General features: G+C 41.1%; 1 protein-coding gene across 1 annotated transcript in view; it reads left to right on the top strand.

Moving 5' to 3' along the window:
* Nucleotides 1–19,390, top strand: part of LOC134514929 (neuroblast differentiation-associated protein AHNAK-like) — a 56,941-nt gene that overhangs the window by 10,929 nt on the left and 26,622 nt on the right. The window contains exons 2-5 of the mRNA XM_063333339.1: nucleotides 15,681–15,757; nucleotides 16,554–16,643; nucleotides 18,079–18,220; nucleotides 19,004–19,185. Of these exons, the coding sequence (XP_063189409.1) occupies nucleotides 18,085–18,220; nucleotides 19,004–19,185 (318 nt within the window). The 5' untranslated portion in view covers nucleotides 15,681–15,757; nucleotides 16,554–16,643; nucleotides 18,079–18,084. The remainder of the gene's footprint in view (nucleotides 1–15,680; nucleotides 15,758–16,553; nucleotides 16,644–18,078; nucleotides 18,221–19,003; nucleotides 19,186–19,390) is intronic.

Genomic DNA, 19,390 nt, shown 5'->3' with positions numbered 1-19,390 from the left:
GCACTCATGAACACTCTCCCTTGGAAAAACTTGGAACACTACGGGTTGGTCTGACGTCCCACTCTGCAACGCTGATCTCAAGACTCTGTGCTGAGGGTTGGGACAGATGATGGAAGAACTTGCCATGAATTGTGATAATCATGTGCTTTTATGCACAGTACAAATCTGTGAATAAAGATGCAATATGCAGTCTAGAGCCAGAGGAATTAATACCAATAGAAAACATGGATAGAAACGGATCTGTATCTATACACTCTGCAGCGATAATCCTGGTTTTTTCACCCATGAAAGAAAGAGTTTATTAAGAATAACAGGGCAACACTAGTATAAATTTTGCCCGACATAATGTAGCTTTGTTGTAAGCTATCCTCATTTAGGAATCACTTAGGCTGTATTGATCTTTCCCTCTTCTGCAGTGTAGGTAATTTATTCGTCTTCCCATGGTAACATATTTGGCAACCTGAATCAGTCAACTGAACTGGGGCGCGAAACACCTGGGTCCAACCTCTGATTTGGTGGGTAGCGCAGTCACATTGCCTCTCCGCCTCTGACTCCCACTCTCTGTCCATCCTCCTCTCCCTTTGGCTCTCCCCATTAGTTCGACAGAAAGCTCTTTGGGGCTGGCATTGTTCTCCACTGTGTATTTGTACAGCATAATAAGGTGTCAGTCTTGGGACAGGCTCTTGGAAACTACCATAGTGTAAATTGTAATAGAAATTAATTAAGTGGATACCAGTGTCCTAGGTGTCAAGGCAGAGTGTAAAAATGGTCTTGAGTAAAGTGGTCTGAACGTTTTAAAGTGTGATCCAAAGCTTCTCCAAACTTCAGAGGCTTAAATCTGTCCCTTAACACAGAGACAGGACTTCCTGCAATGTACTCTAGTCCTGCACAGACAACTTTGCAATGTGAAATAAAAGCCATATTTGAATCGTCGTGGGTTAAAGCCAGTTATTCCCACAGTTCCCGTTTCCTAATGTTTTCCACTCATGATGTTCTTCGCTTTTAATGTTCGTAGTAACTCATGCCAAAAAAGGTGTTTCCTATCATGTTCTCCTCACATTGTGTGTTGTGGTTGGTTTGGGGGTTTTTTTTATTCCATATTTTCAATCCCTGGAGAGCTAAGGTTAGTCATAAACATGCTTTTGGCTATCAGATTCATGTGTGGTTTGCTATAGCAACAAACAAAAGCATTAGTCAGAAACTGGCATGAAGCTATAAACACATTTCTTTTTTCTGTGATATTACCCAGAGTTAGCTTAATTTATGTGGTACACTGTTGCCACAGGACTGCATCGTAGTTAGTCTATTATGCTTGTTGAATAGGAACTTTGTAGAAAACCCAGAGAAATAAGCAAGTCTGTTAACTGATGTTGTCATCTGAAGATCACAAGCCAGATTCTGCTATTGCACTGCTATAAATCCAGCTGAACTCCTTCAGAATATGCATTCAGATCAGAGTAGAAAATCTGTTTCTATATCTATTTAATAAGAGGAAAATTATCATCAAGCAAATAAACACTCACTTTGCCTTTGCTGTTTTCACCTCTGTAATTTTACTGCAGCAGAATGATTAGAGGTAGGCATTATCAGATTGCGGTAGATGGTTTAAGTTCACTGCCAACACACTTGGAAGACATTATCTGCAGCATGGCAGGGAGAGCGAGGCTTAGTTAAAGATAGTGTCTCTCCAGATGTCCCTGTGCAGCATGGGGAAGGTGCAGTTCGTGCGGAGCCGGTGTCTCTCCAGCCGGTCTGGGGACAGGGAGGAGTGGTTTGTGCAAGTACTCACTTCCCTGGGGCGTTGGCTGGGTTTGTACGACATTCACCGAAATCTCACACCTAGGCAGCTACTAGTCCCTTAGCCAGCTGGTTTAGAGGTTGCCCTGAAGGCTCTACAGAAGTGGTGATTTTTGCCTAGGCAGAGTAGGCACATTCCTGTTAATGCTGTATTCCAAACATTTGTCTTCTCTTCACTGCACCTTTTCAGGAACATGAGCCCTTCTCTTTTTTGAAAGCTGCATTTAATAAAAAACACATGCATGAAAAATGTGTTTTTCAGTATCCCTGAGCTGGCACCGCTTAAGCTCCCTAGAAATTGTTCAGATTCATTGTCAGACCCCTCTCTTCAGACATGTAGCTGTGAAGTGTTTGTGACCTTCCTTGCTGCAGAGGCATGGGGGTGCAGAGTAACATATGAATAATATGCACATACATCCAAGTGATAAGAGGAACAAAACCTCCAGATTCTTCTTGCACTTACATGATGCTAATACCAGTCCAGAAGTTTTTAATTGGGGCAGTGGTTCCAGCTGCATAGGATAATCCTGCGGCAACATGTAGTTTGCACATGCAGGCAGAGGCCCTCTGAGAACGGGCCTTTGAAGTCCAGGGATCAAGAACAGGATCTAGCACCAAGCGTGGGCCAAGCTATGTTCCAAAACCAAGGAACTCGTTTCCCTAACCGAACTCATAAGCAGAAGAACATGCCCCAGGAAATCCTACATTTTAGCCCTGGCCCTGTTCACCATGCTTTTCTTAGTGTTGTTGGTTCTGGGTCCTACGTACTTGAGACTCTGGTCCTGGTGTCTTCAAAACCTTTTGACATAATCTTACCATGGTAGATTTACCTGGTGTAGAAGTGTAAAAGGACCTGTTTTCCAGTTAGCAGCTCCTGAAGTAGGACTTACTCAGGGCTACGCCTGGGTTGTCTTCCCCCTTTTCCAATCTGTGCCCAGTTGCATCAAGCCCAGCATTGAAATATGTCAAATACTTGATTTCTCTGAAAACAGGAGAGCTCTGGCTGCTTGTCTTCTTCAAACATCAGCCCAACGCTTTTCTGTTTCCTTTACTTCCTTTTTGGTTAAACGGTTTTGGTTTCCCTGTAAGAGCGCTCAAAGTGTGATGAAGTAGCGTTCAAACTATTTGTAATGAAGAAAAAAGAAATTCTGCTGTCAGAGTAGTTACAGAATGCTGTCAAAACTGACCCCAACAGCACTATATAAAGCAAATATTTCAGTCATTGCTAAAATGTTATTGACATCCTGGTTCATGGAGAACTTTGGGACTGCAGTATTTAAAAATGTCTCAATAAGATGGTGGTGGGGCTTTTGTTTGTTGATGGTAGAGTGAAGATTATTCCACCTTGTTAACAGTAGACAGGATAATTTCACGGTAGCAATTGTTCTTCTTTTCAGGCTTTATTGACTGTAAGCTGTATGGTGGTGGGGCAAGAGACGCAAACACACCTTCCTTAGGAGAGGGCAATAGTCCCTCTGCTGCACATGATGAACTGCAGCTCACAGACAGAAAGCAGAGTCCTCAGTGGGGCTGTTGACAGGGTGCAAAAGAGCGTAAGTTCTAAAACACCATTTGTTTTAAAATGCTGTTTGCAAGGATGTGCAGAAAAACCTACAGATGAGGGGCCGAGGGGCATCTCCAGGCATCTCCCATTCTATCCTCTTGCACTCAGACTCTCCACATCTCCGCAAATCAAGGTGGTCATTGCCATTCTGCAAGGTGGGAACAAGCCACTGGATTGTCCTCCTGCTGCACAGATGTAAGTGACTCTGAAGAAGCCACCTAAGAAAAGAATCAGATCCACCTGCTTGCAATAGATCTCAAAGACTGGAACAACTGAAGCCCTGGGGTCTTCCTTTTCCTTATACTAGCTTTGTATTGGTACAATGCTGTTGATTTCAGTAGAGCCCTTGATCTAGCTAAAGGGCAAAATGTAATTTATTCTCTCTTGTGCATTAGTCTGAATCTAGCACAGCTGTTCATCAAGAAAAATGTTACCATGTGCCTTCAAAAGTAATGCATCCTGCTTTAACTGAGTTAAAAAATATTTAACCTGTGTCCGAGTAGACCATTATGATAAAGAAACAGTTACTCATTTCCAGAAGATATCATTATTTTCTTATTACAGAGAAGCTCAGAATGTTTGGAACTGTTATGAATCAGCCTTAGGGATGATAATCAAATCCAAGAAACAGTCCTCTTAGTGCTTTCCTCTTAGTGCTTTCAAACAACTCCACCCATCTCAATTCATTCACCAGTTACTACATGGACGAACTGCAGGGTAGTTACTTTCTTGTTATTTAAGTCTTTAACCAAAAAGAAATCCAGTAATGAGCCTTTTAAAAAAAAATGGTTTCTCCCTGTCATTTATACTAGCCTCTGTGAAACATAAAAATGAAATCTGTTTCCTTAACTAAACTGTGTTTTCCTCTAATCTATTAGGCAAACATGCTGGTTTGTTATTTTTGGGTGCCTCAGACTGGCTAGATGGTGTAGAGGGGAAAAATGAGCACTGAATCATTTAAAAACCACACGTAAAGATTCAAATAATTTTTTTTTTTTTTCAAAAATATAATGCAAAGAAGGTTTGTCACCTTCCCTTTTTCCTTCTGTAATTTAACATGCACTTAAAATTCCAGTGTTTTTCAGTCTCACGTATCTGATTATTTCTAATCTCAAACAATAAAGATTAAGTTTACAAATTTAATTTGTAGAAGAAGACAGTTATCAAACGGCAAGTTTAGAAAATGCTGGGGCAAGGTAGACATCTGCTAGGGAAACACTTTCAAAAAAGAGGTGAAAACCAATGAACTGAAAAAAGGAGACAAAATTTTTGAAAAGAATTTGCTAAGTCAAGTCACCTGTTGACTTCTTTTGGAATCTGACCTTTTTTGGACTGAAACCCGAGTTTATAGTTCATTTATTCAGGTTTCAATTGCATTGTTGTGAACAGAACTGTACTAATTAATTTATTAATTTGACTCAAGGGATCAATTTATCTATAAGTGAGCTTTTATGCTTTTGTAGAGCCACAGTCTGCATCCAGAAATTCTGTCTAATTTTTAAAGGGACTCTCCTACTCCGCATAAAACCAAGAGAAAGTGGGCTGTGCCAAATACTATTTTGCTGCCATCACTGTTTATTGACAGAAATGATTTTTATCTTAACAAAGTGAGGGAACTTCTAACTTTATCTTTGATGTAAAATATTTTCCCATAACAATTTTCTGTCACCTTTATCCCGTATCTCTCGTCTTACATATACATTAAGGAATTTAAAAGCTTAAAGGATATTTTCTTCCATAGTGATTTACATCCAAACAAGATGCCCAGGGAAATTTCTCTCAAACTGGAAACCTTTTTCCAAGGACAGATATTTATATAAAAGCCCCCATAAAAGGTTGTGGAAAAGCTACAAGGTTTTTGCTGCATTCCTCTTTTGAGAGGGGCTATGCCCAGCATACCAGAGAGATGTGCAAAGTAACATCACTCCATTAATACTGCTACGTCTGGGCACTTAATTCTGCACTGAATTTTATCAGTGGAGTAAAGAGAAATGAAAAATCTTCCTAGACCATAAGGATCTTTAATGTGAAAAAAAAATTATATATATATGTATATGTGTTTATAGTTATATAAAAATGCAAAAATTTTTACTCTCCGTTGATTCTGATAAGGATGGTTTTTAAGCAGTGGTTTTGAAGAGCAGTTTGGGCTGAAAAATCTGTTTCTAATTTGGAGTGGTAAGTGCCATTTATGTAAAGCCTGCTTTGGGCCTTTTGCATAATGTTAGTAGATCCTCTGTTCTTATCCTTACCTTAAGACCTATCCTTAGGGGACAAACGTGCTCTCTAACAAAAGCAGCAAGAATTAGCGTCCCCCTCTAATGTGTCAGAGAGAGGACAAGGAGTAGTCAACTTACGCTGCAACCTCTCCGGGTCAGTACTGGGCTACCTTCAGAAACAGGTTGGTGTTTCAGACACTAGTTCTTAAGCAGTACTTGCTCTAAGGCCAGAGGAATTGAGTCTCCAGGGCTGCCAATCAAGCCTACGTGGACAGCACAATCATTTTTAATAAATGTATTCATTTGATTCATTTCCGCATCTGAGCAGGGCTGTGCTTTGGCAGTGGAACAGGCAATCTGCTCTGGGAGAAGCCTGGATTCTTAGCGGGGTGAATCAGCGAGGAGAAGGAATGTGGGAAAGTTAATTTGCTTGAGCTTTATGGGCCTTATCTGCAATAGGCACCCACCTGCCTCCACTTCTAGGCAAGTCGTGATATGAGCAGAGTTCACGGCTATCTAACAGGGAGGATGGTGGGAATCAACTCGCTCTGAGAGGAAGGCAGCTTTGCATTCACTTTCACAGGCTAGTTTCTTATATAGATGAAGGGGTTTCTTCCGAGTGAAAAAAGCTGTGACATGCCTAATCAATATATTGGGTATCCAAATAAATGCAGAGCAGTTCCTACTGGGGTTTCTGAAGCTGGTAAGCAAGTGAGAGCACTTCACTTGTAACATGCCCCTGAAGCACTTCTTGAAACCCAGACCACGCAGACGGGCAGAGACAGCCTGGGAGATTTTAGCTGGGTATCCGTGCAACTATTTACACCACTGGTAGAGACTCAATCACAAGTAAAAACAGTATGTCCCAAGAGATAAAATTGTTGAGAGTCCCAGGAGATGAAACTGTTGAGGATCACAGTGGATTAGACCAGTCTTTATTGCTTTATTTGGCTGTGAATCTCTAACTCGCTTTTGCCCTGTCTAAAAGGGTGGTAAGAAATTTTGGTTCGGTCCAGGAGCTAGGACATACATAACCACAATTACTAAAAAGTCATTGCCTTCTTTTGCTGACTTTGGGAGAATAGAGGCCCTGCATTCCTGGAAAAAGAACATAATTGATAATTATCAGAGAAGGTCCTAAATGTCACACCATCATCACAATAATTATACACCAGAACACCGTGGGAATTCATGCAGGAAGTAAAATTCATCTTGGAAACCCATTCTGTCATGTAAAACCTGAAAGAGACGAAAAATCCTGGCTAAGACAGGCAAACACACAGACACAGGGCAGGGCATTACACCTTCCAGGCAATTGTCAGACTAAATCTACAGAGATGATGCAGAACTTGTACTTCTGAGATGGAACCACGGGGTAGGGGGAAACAGCACTCAACCTCTGGTCATCTGGTGGGTGCCATGAGCATTTCTCCACCTGCCTTTTCCGCTCTGCGACTTGCAGCTGTATTTTAGCTAGCGAGAGGAGGGATGGACCAGTTCAGGTATCAACCACTGGCACCTGCTTTTGCTGTCTTTTTTTGGCATCATTCTAATCATGTTCTCACAACAAACTTAGGTTGAGACCTTATTTTCAAGCACTGTGTTACTCCTATGAAACATTATTCTTTTTTAGCAACAGGTGAAGCATTGGACTAATAAAATGTTTTAGTAAATAGTTTGTTCTTGTACCAGAAGAGTTACATGCATCTGGCCAAATTATGTTTCTATGTAGCCAAAAAACCAAAAAATGGTGATAGCTGGATGAAACTCATTAGCCCAGGATCTGGAAAATTTCAATTTGACAACTGCAAAAAAAAAAAAAAAGGTCTTAGGAAAAAAAAGTCCCCTGTGCTTTTCATGTTTAAAAATGACTAAAGCTGAGAAAGTCTGTGCAGAGCCCCACCAGAGTGATTTATTCTCATGCTCTGAAACATCCTATGGATTCTATTAAGTTTATCTTTACCATCAGAGGAAAGATGGACCACTGTAAAAATAAAGAGCTCCTTTCTGATTGATCTCATTAAAGTTTTGCTCCTATTGTGAAGTGTGAGCAGGCATGCTTTTAATAGTTTTAAATCTGTGTGCAGAGCTTATCAATAAACACACACTCACAGGAAAGCCATTCACTCTTCTTTTCATCCGGGGGCTGTTAGTTTCTCTTTTTATGGTAGTGTTTATAGCAGTTCTTAGTTGCCAGTGCTCTTCCACATCTTCCCTGATATTCGTCAACCTGGAGAAAATGCTCTATAAAATCCTACAGAGCTCAGCATGGTCTGTAAGAAACCCTAGGCATTTCTCTACTCGGATGTACTTTGCAGAGCAGAGTACCGTTCCTTTTGATAAAAGTAAGGAGCTAACTTCACAAACAGGTCTCCAGTCGGGCGAGGAGACTGATGATTATAACTTACATATATTTTCTGTTTTCGGAAGGTTTTGAGATGAGATGATTTGAAGGCTTTTAATGAAGTACTCTAACTGCCGACAAGGGCAGCTTAACATACCAAGGTATTGAATCAAAACATCTTGTTCATGCCTTGAATGGAAGGAAACTATTCACACGTTGGTTATTTGGGAGCTGCTGCTCCTTTAGCTTTGCTGTGCTTACAAGCCCCTGCTTTTGGCTCCGAAGTCTGAGCTACATTCATCACAGTACAAATATGCAGCTCAGTGACAGAGTGCAGCCAGGGGGCATTACCAAACCCAAGGCAAAACAAAGGCGGGAGTATAGCTTAAACACAGGCCTAGCTGGTTCTGATAGCATCCTGCAGATAATAAGGCCTGTTAAACCCCTTTAGCAGCAAAATCTTTAATCTTCATTCCACAGACTTCGTCCTTTGTCTTCATCCCATGGAAGGTTAGGGAGATCAGAATTTCAGGGCTTGGTAGGGAGGGTCCTACTCCCAGCACAGGGCAGAGGGGAAACACGAAAGGGGAGGTGCTATTCCTCACTTTATCACTTTTTCTGAGGCAGAACGGCTGCTTTTTCTGCTGTGGTAATCATTCCTTTCAGAGCTGACAAGCTGGTTCGTCTAGGTGGAGCTACTGGGTGCCCCCGCTGTCGTGCTGGCAGTGGTTCAAGTGAAGTAACATTACATTCCTGCGATGGAGGGCTGGGAGCAGCAGCCTTCTCCGTGACATTGCGCCCGCATCTCCCCAGTGCCACGTATCCTGCCGGGATAGAGTGACAGCCGCGGCATTCCCACTGCGGTCCTGCCATGCCCCAGAGCCCTGCCCAGCAGTTGTTGTAACTCACTCTGTGGGATCTTGCAGGACAATGGAATGAATCCAGGTCCGTGGAATGCACTAGGAACTCTCCGCAGAAGATGAAGGTGTTGATTTTTCACTGGTGGTTTTTCCCCAGTGTAGTTGGAGCTCCTTACTGGGAATGCCATGGGGCCTTCTGGAGCTCATGGCCAAGCCTACATAGACCGTGCAAGAGCCTGTGCCATGGGCTGTGCTTTAAACCTTGTGGCAGCTTCCTCAAGGAACACAGTGCGTGCATAAAAGAGTTTACTTGCAGATACTTTCAGATTCTAATCTTTGCCAGCTGTTGCTTGCAGGATCGTTTCCCTCACAGCCAGCTTGCTTGGAAGGACATGACTCCTCCACCAAACTGCCCAGGAGGATTTGGGTGGTGGGGATGATTGCTCTGAACTGCCACAGCCAAGCCCCTCACTCACACAGAGCTTCCCTGCTACACTCGTGTGCTCCTAGTTGCTTTCGTTCACAGTCTTTACCCTTAATCTTGGCATTTGCACTTAAAAAGACCCACAGGGGAACTCAAGGTATGGTGTTAGAGCAGATGCTCTTTGCCATGTAGCATCCAGACAGCAGTTCCAAGAAGCGCATGGACCTGTTGGAGCAGGTCCAGAGGAGTGCCACAAAGATGGTCAGAGGGCTGGAGCACCTCTGCTATGAAGACAGGCTGAGAGAGCTGGGGTTATTCAGCCTGGAGAAGAGAAGGCTCCAGGGAGACCTTAATAGCAGCCTTCCAGTACCTGAAGGGGGCCTACAAGAAAGCTGGGGAGGGGCTGTTTGCAAGGGCATGTAGCGATAGGACGAGGGGCAATGGCTTTAAACTAGAGCAGGGTAGGTTTAGATTAGACATTAGGAAGAAGTTCTTCGCAATGAGGGTGGTGAAGCACTGGCCCATGTTGCCCAGAGAGGTGGTGGAGGCCCCATCCCCGGAGATATTCAAGGCCAGGCTTGATGAGGCTCTGAGCAACCTGATCTAGTTAAAGATGTCCCTGCTTACTGCAGGGCAGCTGGACTAGATGACCTTTAAAGGTCCCTTCCAACCCAACACATTCTATGATTCTATGGTTCTATGACTAGGACAACGAATCTGCCATGGTTTTTTTCTTTTTCACAATAAACCTTGAAGCATTACAAAATCACTAGGCTTTTAGCCCTTCTTTAACGTAGCATTAGGTCACCACTTCCATTTGTAACTCGAGCTGAAAAAAAAACTCTGGGGGAAACAAAGAGAAATAGTGAAACATTTCAGGCCACTGCTGATACTGAGTAACTATTTTTGTATTTGTACATACCACTTGCACAACATTTTTAGCACAGGGATTGGCAAATTCTCTCGTCAAGCCAATTGATGCAGTTAGAAAACAAAGATCTGCTTGTAGATTCAGAGATCTTTCGTACAGCTGATTTTGGAAAGTGGTGAAAAATAGTTCTTTAAGTGCCAAAAATTCATATTCATATCCAGAAAATGGTAACTGAGATGGAAAAGGTGGTCCTTTTGCTGTCATTGTAACTTTGTCTGTGAGGGCTTTTTGAAAAAAAAACCTGATTTAGGCCATTTTTCAGTCACGGGAGCTTTAAGGAAACCAAACCAAGAATGCAATATCTTATATACTTTATGACACTGCCTAGGTGAAGTGACATTTTAATTAGCTGATTGATGTCCATTTATTAATTGGTCTTCTGAGATATCCTGGGGAACCCAAAGAACACACTGTAAGGTGCATTAATTTAATAACTCATCAAAATAATAGAAACAGTGGATTGGGATGGGTATAAAAAAGAAGCAGACATGGAAACTGAAACACTGGGGTTGCCGAAGAAAAGCTAAAATGTTTGAATTGCTGCCTTTTTGGCCATAATCTTGAAGTGAAAAATTTCTCTTAGTAAACTAAAGTCAGGTGAACTTACCTATCTGAAAAATTGCTCTTGAGAGGCCAAGATGAATGCCAAGCATGTGCATAGTGTTCTGTTATCAAGTGCTTTCCTGAGCTGGGACCTACAATTTTAAGTATTCTAACTATTTTAAATATTCCCTATTTCAAATATAAGAAGTGAATCAGAAGGGGCTGCGGGGCTTCACAGCAGCGCTGCTCAGGTGACTGTGAGAGCTCTGAGGGAAGAAAAGGAATCCCAGTAATTGTGATACCTGCAAGAAAGGGAGAACAAGCTGTGGGGGGGGGGAAATCAGGAATACTATCCATTTGGAGAAAGGGATTTAATTTAAAAATTAGGTTTTTTTTTAAATCAAAAAAATAAAAAAAAAAATTAGGGATTTAATTTTAAAAACAGGAGGAATTCTGGAGCATTAGCATTGACTAGCCACCCATGCACGAGAAGTAACAGGCCCACGACAGAGTGCCTGAGGGCACAGGGACAGGCAGATCCGCAAGTACAGGGACGGATGGCTGTGGGCAGAGGGGTGTGATACAGGAGCCCACTGAAACTGTCTGTGGCGGCAGTGATGCACAACCTTATTTACAATGAGCACACGAAGGAGGGAGCACTGTGGAAACTGCTGACCTACATGTATGAATTCTTGACTGGGTCAAGCACAGTGCCAACAATGACAATGATATTAAATTATTATTGTTGTTGTTTGTCTTGCTCACTCCTCCTTCTCCTTAGTAATAATATGAATCAGAAGATTTGCCCAGAGTGTGCTCTACATTGTCAGAAAAGACCTGAGCAAAAGATGTCCCAGTGTTGCCCACATGTTAAGGCAGGAGTCTTCTAACTGACAGTGGACAAAAAGCTATTAATTATAATAAAAAATAACCTGGTTTTATGTTTATGTGGTTTTACCCAAAGCAGTCCAGCTGGGTTGTTTAATTAAAGATAAAAAAAAAAATTTTTTTACGTTGCATTTAAAAAGAAAATACAATTTTCAGTATATGATATGAAAGTGTTCCAGCCTATATAACTCCTACTGCTTTCTTTCAGAAAATTCCCTTGTTCTGAAGTCAGTTCAGTGGCTATTAGAAGTAGTCACTGATGTAAATTCCATCTTGTTTATGAAAACATTTTGAACAAAGCATTGATTGTCCAGAGTTTATAAAAAAAAGTTAAAACCTGTAAAATGTTGGCATCACTACTATTTGGGGCATGAGAAAGACGTGCATATAAATCATAGTTTATTGGCACAGTCTTTTATACACAGAAAGAAGGCTTTGCTGAAAATGGAATTCAGTGATGTACTGTAATTCCCCTTTTACAGATTTGTTTTTAAAGTATTCTGAATTGGGAAAAAATCTGAAGCAAATCTTAGTCTACAGTAGGAATCAGGGGCACAAGAAGTCTTTATGACACGGGTTAGCTATGGTAGAGGGGCAGAGTAGGCGGAGTTTGGGGAAATCAGGGTGGATGGAAAGGCCTCGATGTGAAGCTTTGGGAGGGAAAATCATTTGTGTAGCTGATGTCCTTCCACGCAATCTGACCCACATCTCTTTTAGCCCTAGGGACAGTAATCTGTTGCTCCATTTTGTAGGAAAGAGTCCTACAGTCACCATTGAGGAAAGGTTAACAGTTTACTAAAGGCTTTCACAGGAGCACTCTGTCCCTTCCTACCCATCATGAGGTGGGTGAAAGAGACCTTTTATGCTGACAGATTTTCCTCTTCTCAGCAGGGGATTTTTCTGGCAACATTTTGGCAAACCTTGATCCGCAGCCCCTCTAGCAAGGGCAAGGAGAGCAACCGCCTGCCAATACTTGGCCAAGCATGTGAAGCCACCCTTGTGCCTCATACACCACTGCTTTGCTTGATCAACAGCTGGTGGAAAATAAGATGGCCTCATCCAGGCCCAGATGAGATGTCATCCAAGGCCAGGTCTATCTCTCTGCATCCACGCTGAACAAGAATTGGCAGTGTCATTTTTTTGCTTTAAAATGGCATCCTGATGGGAAGTAAGTGTTCAGGTCTCACTGCAGGAAGTGATCTAATTCTCTTGGATTTTATGAGTAGCTCAGTCTTAGGAACAGGAAGGTTTTGAAGGTGTTGTTCACCTAGCCATTCTAAGAATCCTTTGTTTAAAACAGCTGGTTTTAAAAGTTTCACCTCTGTTAGAACCTGTAGGATAGCTCCTAGACTCAAAGGATCTGCCCCACTGGATGGGGAAAAATCGACGGCACAAACTATACAGGACCATGCAAGTCCTGAGAACGGAGCAGCCCATACTTGCATTGCTCCAGTTCTAGACAACTAAAACGTCGCTGAAGTTCCACCAGACTAAACCAAGAGGAACAGCCCAAGAATTCTCGCAGATAATTCTTTCCTTTTTCTTTTCCAGTAGCAAAATTATTGGCAGCCAGCAGGGATCAGTGCTGTAATTAGCCTTGAAGTGCTGCACTCAAGAGCAAACACTCTAGCAATCCAAGCAATATTCTGTTAAGTCATTCTACTGGACTGCAGGGCTTGTGGGTGGGATTCTCCCAAGTGAAAAATATGGCAATGCCACAAGACGAAGTCCTTACTGTTTCTTGGAATTTTAGTAACAGCCATAGAATGCGCTGTTGGCACCTGAATCTTTAGAAGCACTAAGCAAATTAAACAATCAAGCCTCAGTCCTGCAGCTTTTCTCCTCATATGATGCTTATTAAAATACATGTGGTGAAGACCTTCACAGAGGGATTCCAGAATTTTCAGGCAGAAATGCCTAAAATCAGGTTCATAAATACACATCTAAATTTTTTAACAGTTATGCTCATTTTCCAATTTTCTTGAGCTTGTGAAAATTGCAAATGCCAGAGCTTTTGAAAAAAAAAATCAAGACAATTTATGCAAGTCTTTAATCTGAATTAAGGTTTGCATTAAGGGTGGTTTTTAGAATTGTCCATCGTAGGCATCAGGACTAGTTCTGTGAAGGCTAAAGGAGGCAAGGTCTGGCAGCCCTGATGCGTTCTGAGTTGATCTTAGTTCTCTGAAGCTAAAATACCACAGAAGAGCTGATTAAGATGATGTACATATGGCTAATGAGGATGCTTTCTATTCTGTCAGTTTTGGAAATTTGGCTCACAGACTGACATGGAATATTCCCACTGGAAGGACACTATTTCCGTTCATCTTAACAAAGTGGTCCATTGCTGATCACATGGCGTAACTCTTTCAAGACCCTGCCGGTACTAAATAATTTCATCTTCCAAAAAAGTCAAGGGAAAAATAAGTGTAGGAGATCAGAAAACTATGAAGAAAAGCTAGCACAATCACAGCCATTTTAACAAGAGCTTGGCAACTTGTGTGAGTTAGAGTGATTGCATACACGCATAAGTCGTGCCAGCTTGTCTGCACACACAGCGTGTAATATCCACATCCAGAAATGTTGTGTTCCAGCCCAAGGATTCTTCATTTAAAGTAGACAATGAATGAGTTGCACAGCTCTGCTTGCGGTTGTCTTCTCTAGTGTTTGAACATATTTTTAAGCCAGACCATTTGTTTAGGAGAGCGAAAACTATGTATACCAATGGCAGTTGCAGAATTGGGCATGAGAGCGCTGGACAGCCTGATGGCTTGAAAAAAAATGGAGCATGGAGAGAGGAAGGAGACATGGTTATCAGGACAAGGACTTGTGCGTGTATTAGAATAGCCTGTGCATCGGGGAATGCGTAATTCAGCCACACTGTCCTCTACTGGCTAAGCCTGGATCTCTGAAAATGATGTTGTTTTCAGAGAAGAGAAGAAAGAAGAGAACATCATGCTGTTTTCATTCTTCAGTGCCCAATTTAAGGCATTTTAACAGAATCATACTTTCAAACAGCCCGCTTCCTTCACCCCATCTCTCTCCACCCTGAATACTTTTAAAAAACAAGAAAGCAGAGTCTTTACGACTATGAAAAATTCATTATGTTTACTTTTCTCTTAAGACCTCTGTTGAAGACAAGGAAGAGTTTTGAGATGGGGAATTTCAATCGATTTAATTTATTGCCAACTAATGAACTTTTAATTACTGATTCTGATATTTTAAAAAAATAAACAAAATAAAACCACCTCAGATCTGCTCCGTACACCTCTCGTCCCCTCTTTCTGGTCTCCAACCCCCTTGCTGTGGGCTACGCTCAGTCCTTTTGGGGAGGTGAGGGCTGGTGCGGGAGACAGAGGTCAGGAGATGGTGGCTGCTTTTGTTTTTCCACTCCTTGCTCCATACTCAGTTGCCCCAGAGTGGTTCCTCCACCAGGTGCCAGCCCACCAGAGTCAAGCCTCCTCCTCTCTGCCCTTTCTGAGGTGGCTTTTCTTCCTCCAGCCCCTTCTCAAGATCCTGTTTTGCTCCAGGATTTCTCCTGCTCTGACATCTTTCCTCTCTCCTCCTGCTCTGATGTGGTCTTCTCTGTCTTTCTCCTCCTCCTCTAGTGGTGCTGTTTCTTTTTCTCAGCGTTTACCACCCTTTCTTAAACACCTTTTCACAAATGCGCCAGAAACTCCTCGGATCAGTTCAGCTTTGCAGCCAGCACTGGCTGCAAGCGGCTGCATCTGGCACAGGGTGGTCCATGACCTCCTCCCCGAGAGACCACCCCACAGCCACACCACTACCAAAACCCTGACAATTCTGCCAAATACACACCTCAAGCCCCGCTTTGGTAATAAAAAAAAAAAAAAAAATTGATCAACTTCTAGTTCTACATTTTCTCCAATCTGGAGATTTTTTTCCTTCACAAAAGCCTTTACGTTTCTGCATACAAATATTTCTGGTATCTTTGGAAAGATTGGCCTGATGACATCTAAGATAAGGGATCTGAATGAAAGCAGGCCTTTCTACAGCTGGCTCTGCACGTCCCCTGGCCTCCAGCTTGCAAGCTGGCAGCTCTGTGCTCTGCATGGCTCCCACAGACACCAACAACCTGTACACTGCTTTCAGGTTCTGGACGACAGCTGAGACCGGCCGAGCCTCCAGGAGATGCTGATGCTGATGCGGATGCAGAGGAGGAAGATTCTGTGAGGTTTTTTTTTTATGCTTGGGGTTTCTTCGGGATGGGTGTTTGGCAGTTACCTTGTTGAAAAGGGATCTTAAATATTTTCTTTGTAGCTGGGTCTTGCTGGAGATTTTTTTTCTCCATCAAAAATGTATTTCTGCTTGGGATTCTCCTGCCAGTTCAAAAGCCAGAATAATGCTTCAATATAAAGTGACCTGCTCTTTGCCATGATTCACCAGCATAAGTTTAATACCAAGACTTAGCAAACTATTACACAGCTGTTGACTACAATAACTTTTCTTTAAAGCTTTAGCTGGTTTTGGTTCCCTATCGCTTGACTCCAGAAGGAAGCATGCCAAGTGTTTGTCAGCAGAAATTCCTGCTGGGACTCTTCCATGTTTTCCTTGGTTATAGAGGGCAATAAAGTTTGGAGCCGCAGGATGCAAAGGTTACATGTGCAAATAAAACAGGAGAGGGAATTTTTATTGTCTTTTTCAATTATTACTAATTGATCTGTTAGTATTTTCAGTCTGTTCAGCCCATAGATGCATATAATTCATAAAAAGAATGAAAATCAGCATACTATTGTTTTTGTCTCTCAGGAGTCTGTCCCTTGTGTTTTTGAGTAACATCCTTAAATTAGAATTGTATTTGTTCTTGACCTAAGGGAAGAGTTATTGGTGATTCTACATCCACCATGACTAATGTAAGATTTGTACGCAGAAGGAGACTATGCCTGAATAGAAAAACTCTCCTAAAAAAATGGGTCACTATTTAATGGTGGATGCTCATTTCCACCACTCATTTCTTTTCCACAGGTTAATGAAGTGGCAGTAGAAGACATCCGTCCAAGGCCACAAGGATCCTCTCCAGTTTATGAATATTCCATAGAAGAAGAATATTTAAAGGCAAGACACTGAGTTTTCATGCAGGCATGGCTTTACCAGGTTGATTCAGGAGGCTTTATCTCCTACAATTAGCCAAGACTCTTATGTCATGTAACAGGATGTTGTTGCAGCCATATTGTCTTCCTGTCCCCACCAAAATCAGGGCCATGCTCATTGATGTTTGAGTATGGCACTGGACTTGTTGTTGGCCCCATTCTTGTTTCTTGGCAAAAAAATGCATTTGACTTCATCCCTTAAAGGGCCTGGGCCAGAGATTGTCAGGAAATTACAATGCTTTTCCTATTAGAATATTTAGCTGGCTTGAATTTAACTAATAGGTATTTCAAAATTACCTGTACCTCTTGGTTATTCAAAGTTAAAGATTTAATTACTACAGTCATGTTAAGATAAGTAGGCAAAAGTTTGACATTCATGCCGAAGTCAAACAAATGAAAAAAATATAAGTTCACAAAGATGAAAACATGAGAAATGTGCTGCATGAGTAACACACAGAAAAGCTCCCAATGTCTTAACACAATTGGTCTCTGGCATTAATTTCATGCAAATTTTGGTACAATGCATGGAGGCCTTGGCATCTAATTTGCTACTGGGAATACTATAGTTAAATCATTCACATTGTACATTACACTTGTAGATCACAATTTTGCTCTGTTGCCATTAAAGTCAGCCTCAGTTCTTAGTCTAAACCAGGGATTTCAGCTGATGTAGGACTTTGGTTGTACTTTACAACACCATGACTTCTGAACATTAAATAATCGCAAATTATTTTTCAGCTTCAAGAAGAAAATAAAAAATATTCTACAGACAAATCAAAACAGAGTCATCCACAGGTTGGTCTGAAAGCACTCCATAGTTTTAGGCATATGGCTTGCAAAATACTAAAGTCGATTACAACATATAGGCGTGGATGGGTGGACAGAGGGAAGGACAAATGGATAAAGAATCACTTTAGACTTGTTTTGACCAGGAACTTCACAAATTGCCTAGTTGTGGCACAGGCATGAACACTTACGTGTCCTATTTGGGGTCCTTCCGTGATCCATTTTAGCATTCTTTAGCCTTCTCTGGTTTGAGTACAGTACAGCATCAGCTCTTAGTCTGACTTTTCTGGCCCGTTTACTCTAATTCAGGTGTTTAACATCTTCGCAGAAAATACACTATTTCAGCCCTAAAAGATTCCATATGTTTCACATTTTAAAATTATAACCTATTTTCCCTATGACCCTGATCCAGTGTAGCCCTAACACATGTACTTAATTCTAATTTAGAACAGAATCAAACCCACACGGAGTAAGTACGTTCTCTATTTTAGATAATCTTTCTTGAGCTACTGAAAATATACCTGAGGAGACTCAATTTTTTATTGCAGAATAATGTAGAAAACTTTGATACAAATGAATAAGAATAATAAATTCACACTTTTTTCTGTATCTAGGAGACAATGGAAGTGACCCTGAAAACAGAAGTGGAAGCTGGTGCTAGTGGTTTTAGTGTGACAGGTGGAGGAAATGAAGGAATATTTATTAAAAAAGTACTTAAGGAATCCCCTGCTTCAAAAATATTTAGTCTGAGAGAAGGTACAGTCTGATTTTCTGTTTGTTTGTTGGTTTTTTTTTTAATATATCTTAAAATATTCAGGTATGTAGCTGTACATGCATATAGATACATACCTGATATTACCATTTAGGTAATGGAAATAGTAGATCCCAAACCAAGTAATATTATGTCTGAGCTTAACCTTTCCATATTAATAATTTTGAAGATCAGTTTCTTAAACAATAATGAAATGTGATTTTTTTTTTGGTATACAAAAAAAAAAAAATCTAATTTTTACTGGAACAGTGAAAAAGATACATAGAAAGTAGCGTTTACACAACTGAAATGAAAAAATACCCAACTCATAACGTTAATCAAGAAACTGCCTTTGATTCTTTCACAAAATAGTATGCCACGAAACTACAATAAATAATGATTTAAACAAGAACAAAGGTCCAGATTCTAAATACTGAAAAATATAAGAAAAAGCTTTGTTACTGTCAGGGTGGTTAGACACTAGAACAGATTTCCCAGAGAGGTTGTGGAGTCACCGTCCTTGGAAATATTCAAAACCTGACTCCACATAGACCGGAACAACTAGCTGTAGCTGACCCTTCCCTGAGGAGGGCAGTTGGACTAGATGATCTCCTGAAGTCCTTCCCAGCTTTAACTAATCTGTGATTCTATTATATGAACATGATTTAATATTTTAAATAAATGGGATGTGATAATTATTTTTTATGTAATGAGCATTAATTTAACAGCATTTGAAAAACTGCAAGAAAACACAAACTAATTAAAATGATGTCTGATTCCACTTGCAGGTGATCAGCTTCTAAGTGCTACAATATTTTTCGATAATATCAAATATGAAGATGCACTCAAGATTCTCCAATATTCCGAGCCATACAGAGTCCAATTCAGCCTCAAAAGAAAAATTGCTGGGAAAGAAGAGCTAGCACACATTCACTCTACAGCCCAGTACAAAAAGGAAAGATTAAGCCAGGTAGTTATTTGATTAATTTACAAAGTTTGGATAACACTGTAGTAATGTGCTGTATAGAAACACACCAGAAAATACACACATGCTTTCTTAAGATTTAGGCGTGTGTTTAAACCTACTAGCATGAATATTCATGCAAAGAAAAAAAATCCCAAACAATATTTGCAGCTTTATAAATATCCTGGGCAAGACTATAGATTTTGAATAA

The sequence above is a fragment of the Chroicocephalus ridibundus genome, chromosome 4 (assembly GCF_963924245.1).
Source record: "Chroicocephalus ridibundus chromosome 4, bChrRid1.1, whole genome shotgun sequence".
Lineage (NCBI taxonomy): Eukaryota > Metazoa > Chordata > Aves > Charadriiformes > Laridae > Chroicocephalus > Chroicocephalus ridibundus.
Note: the sequence above shows the minus strand (reverse complement) of the source record. Positions and strands in the feature narration are given on the sequence as shown.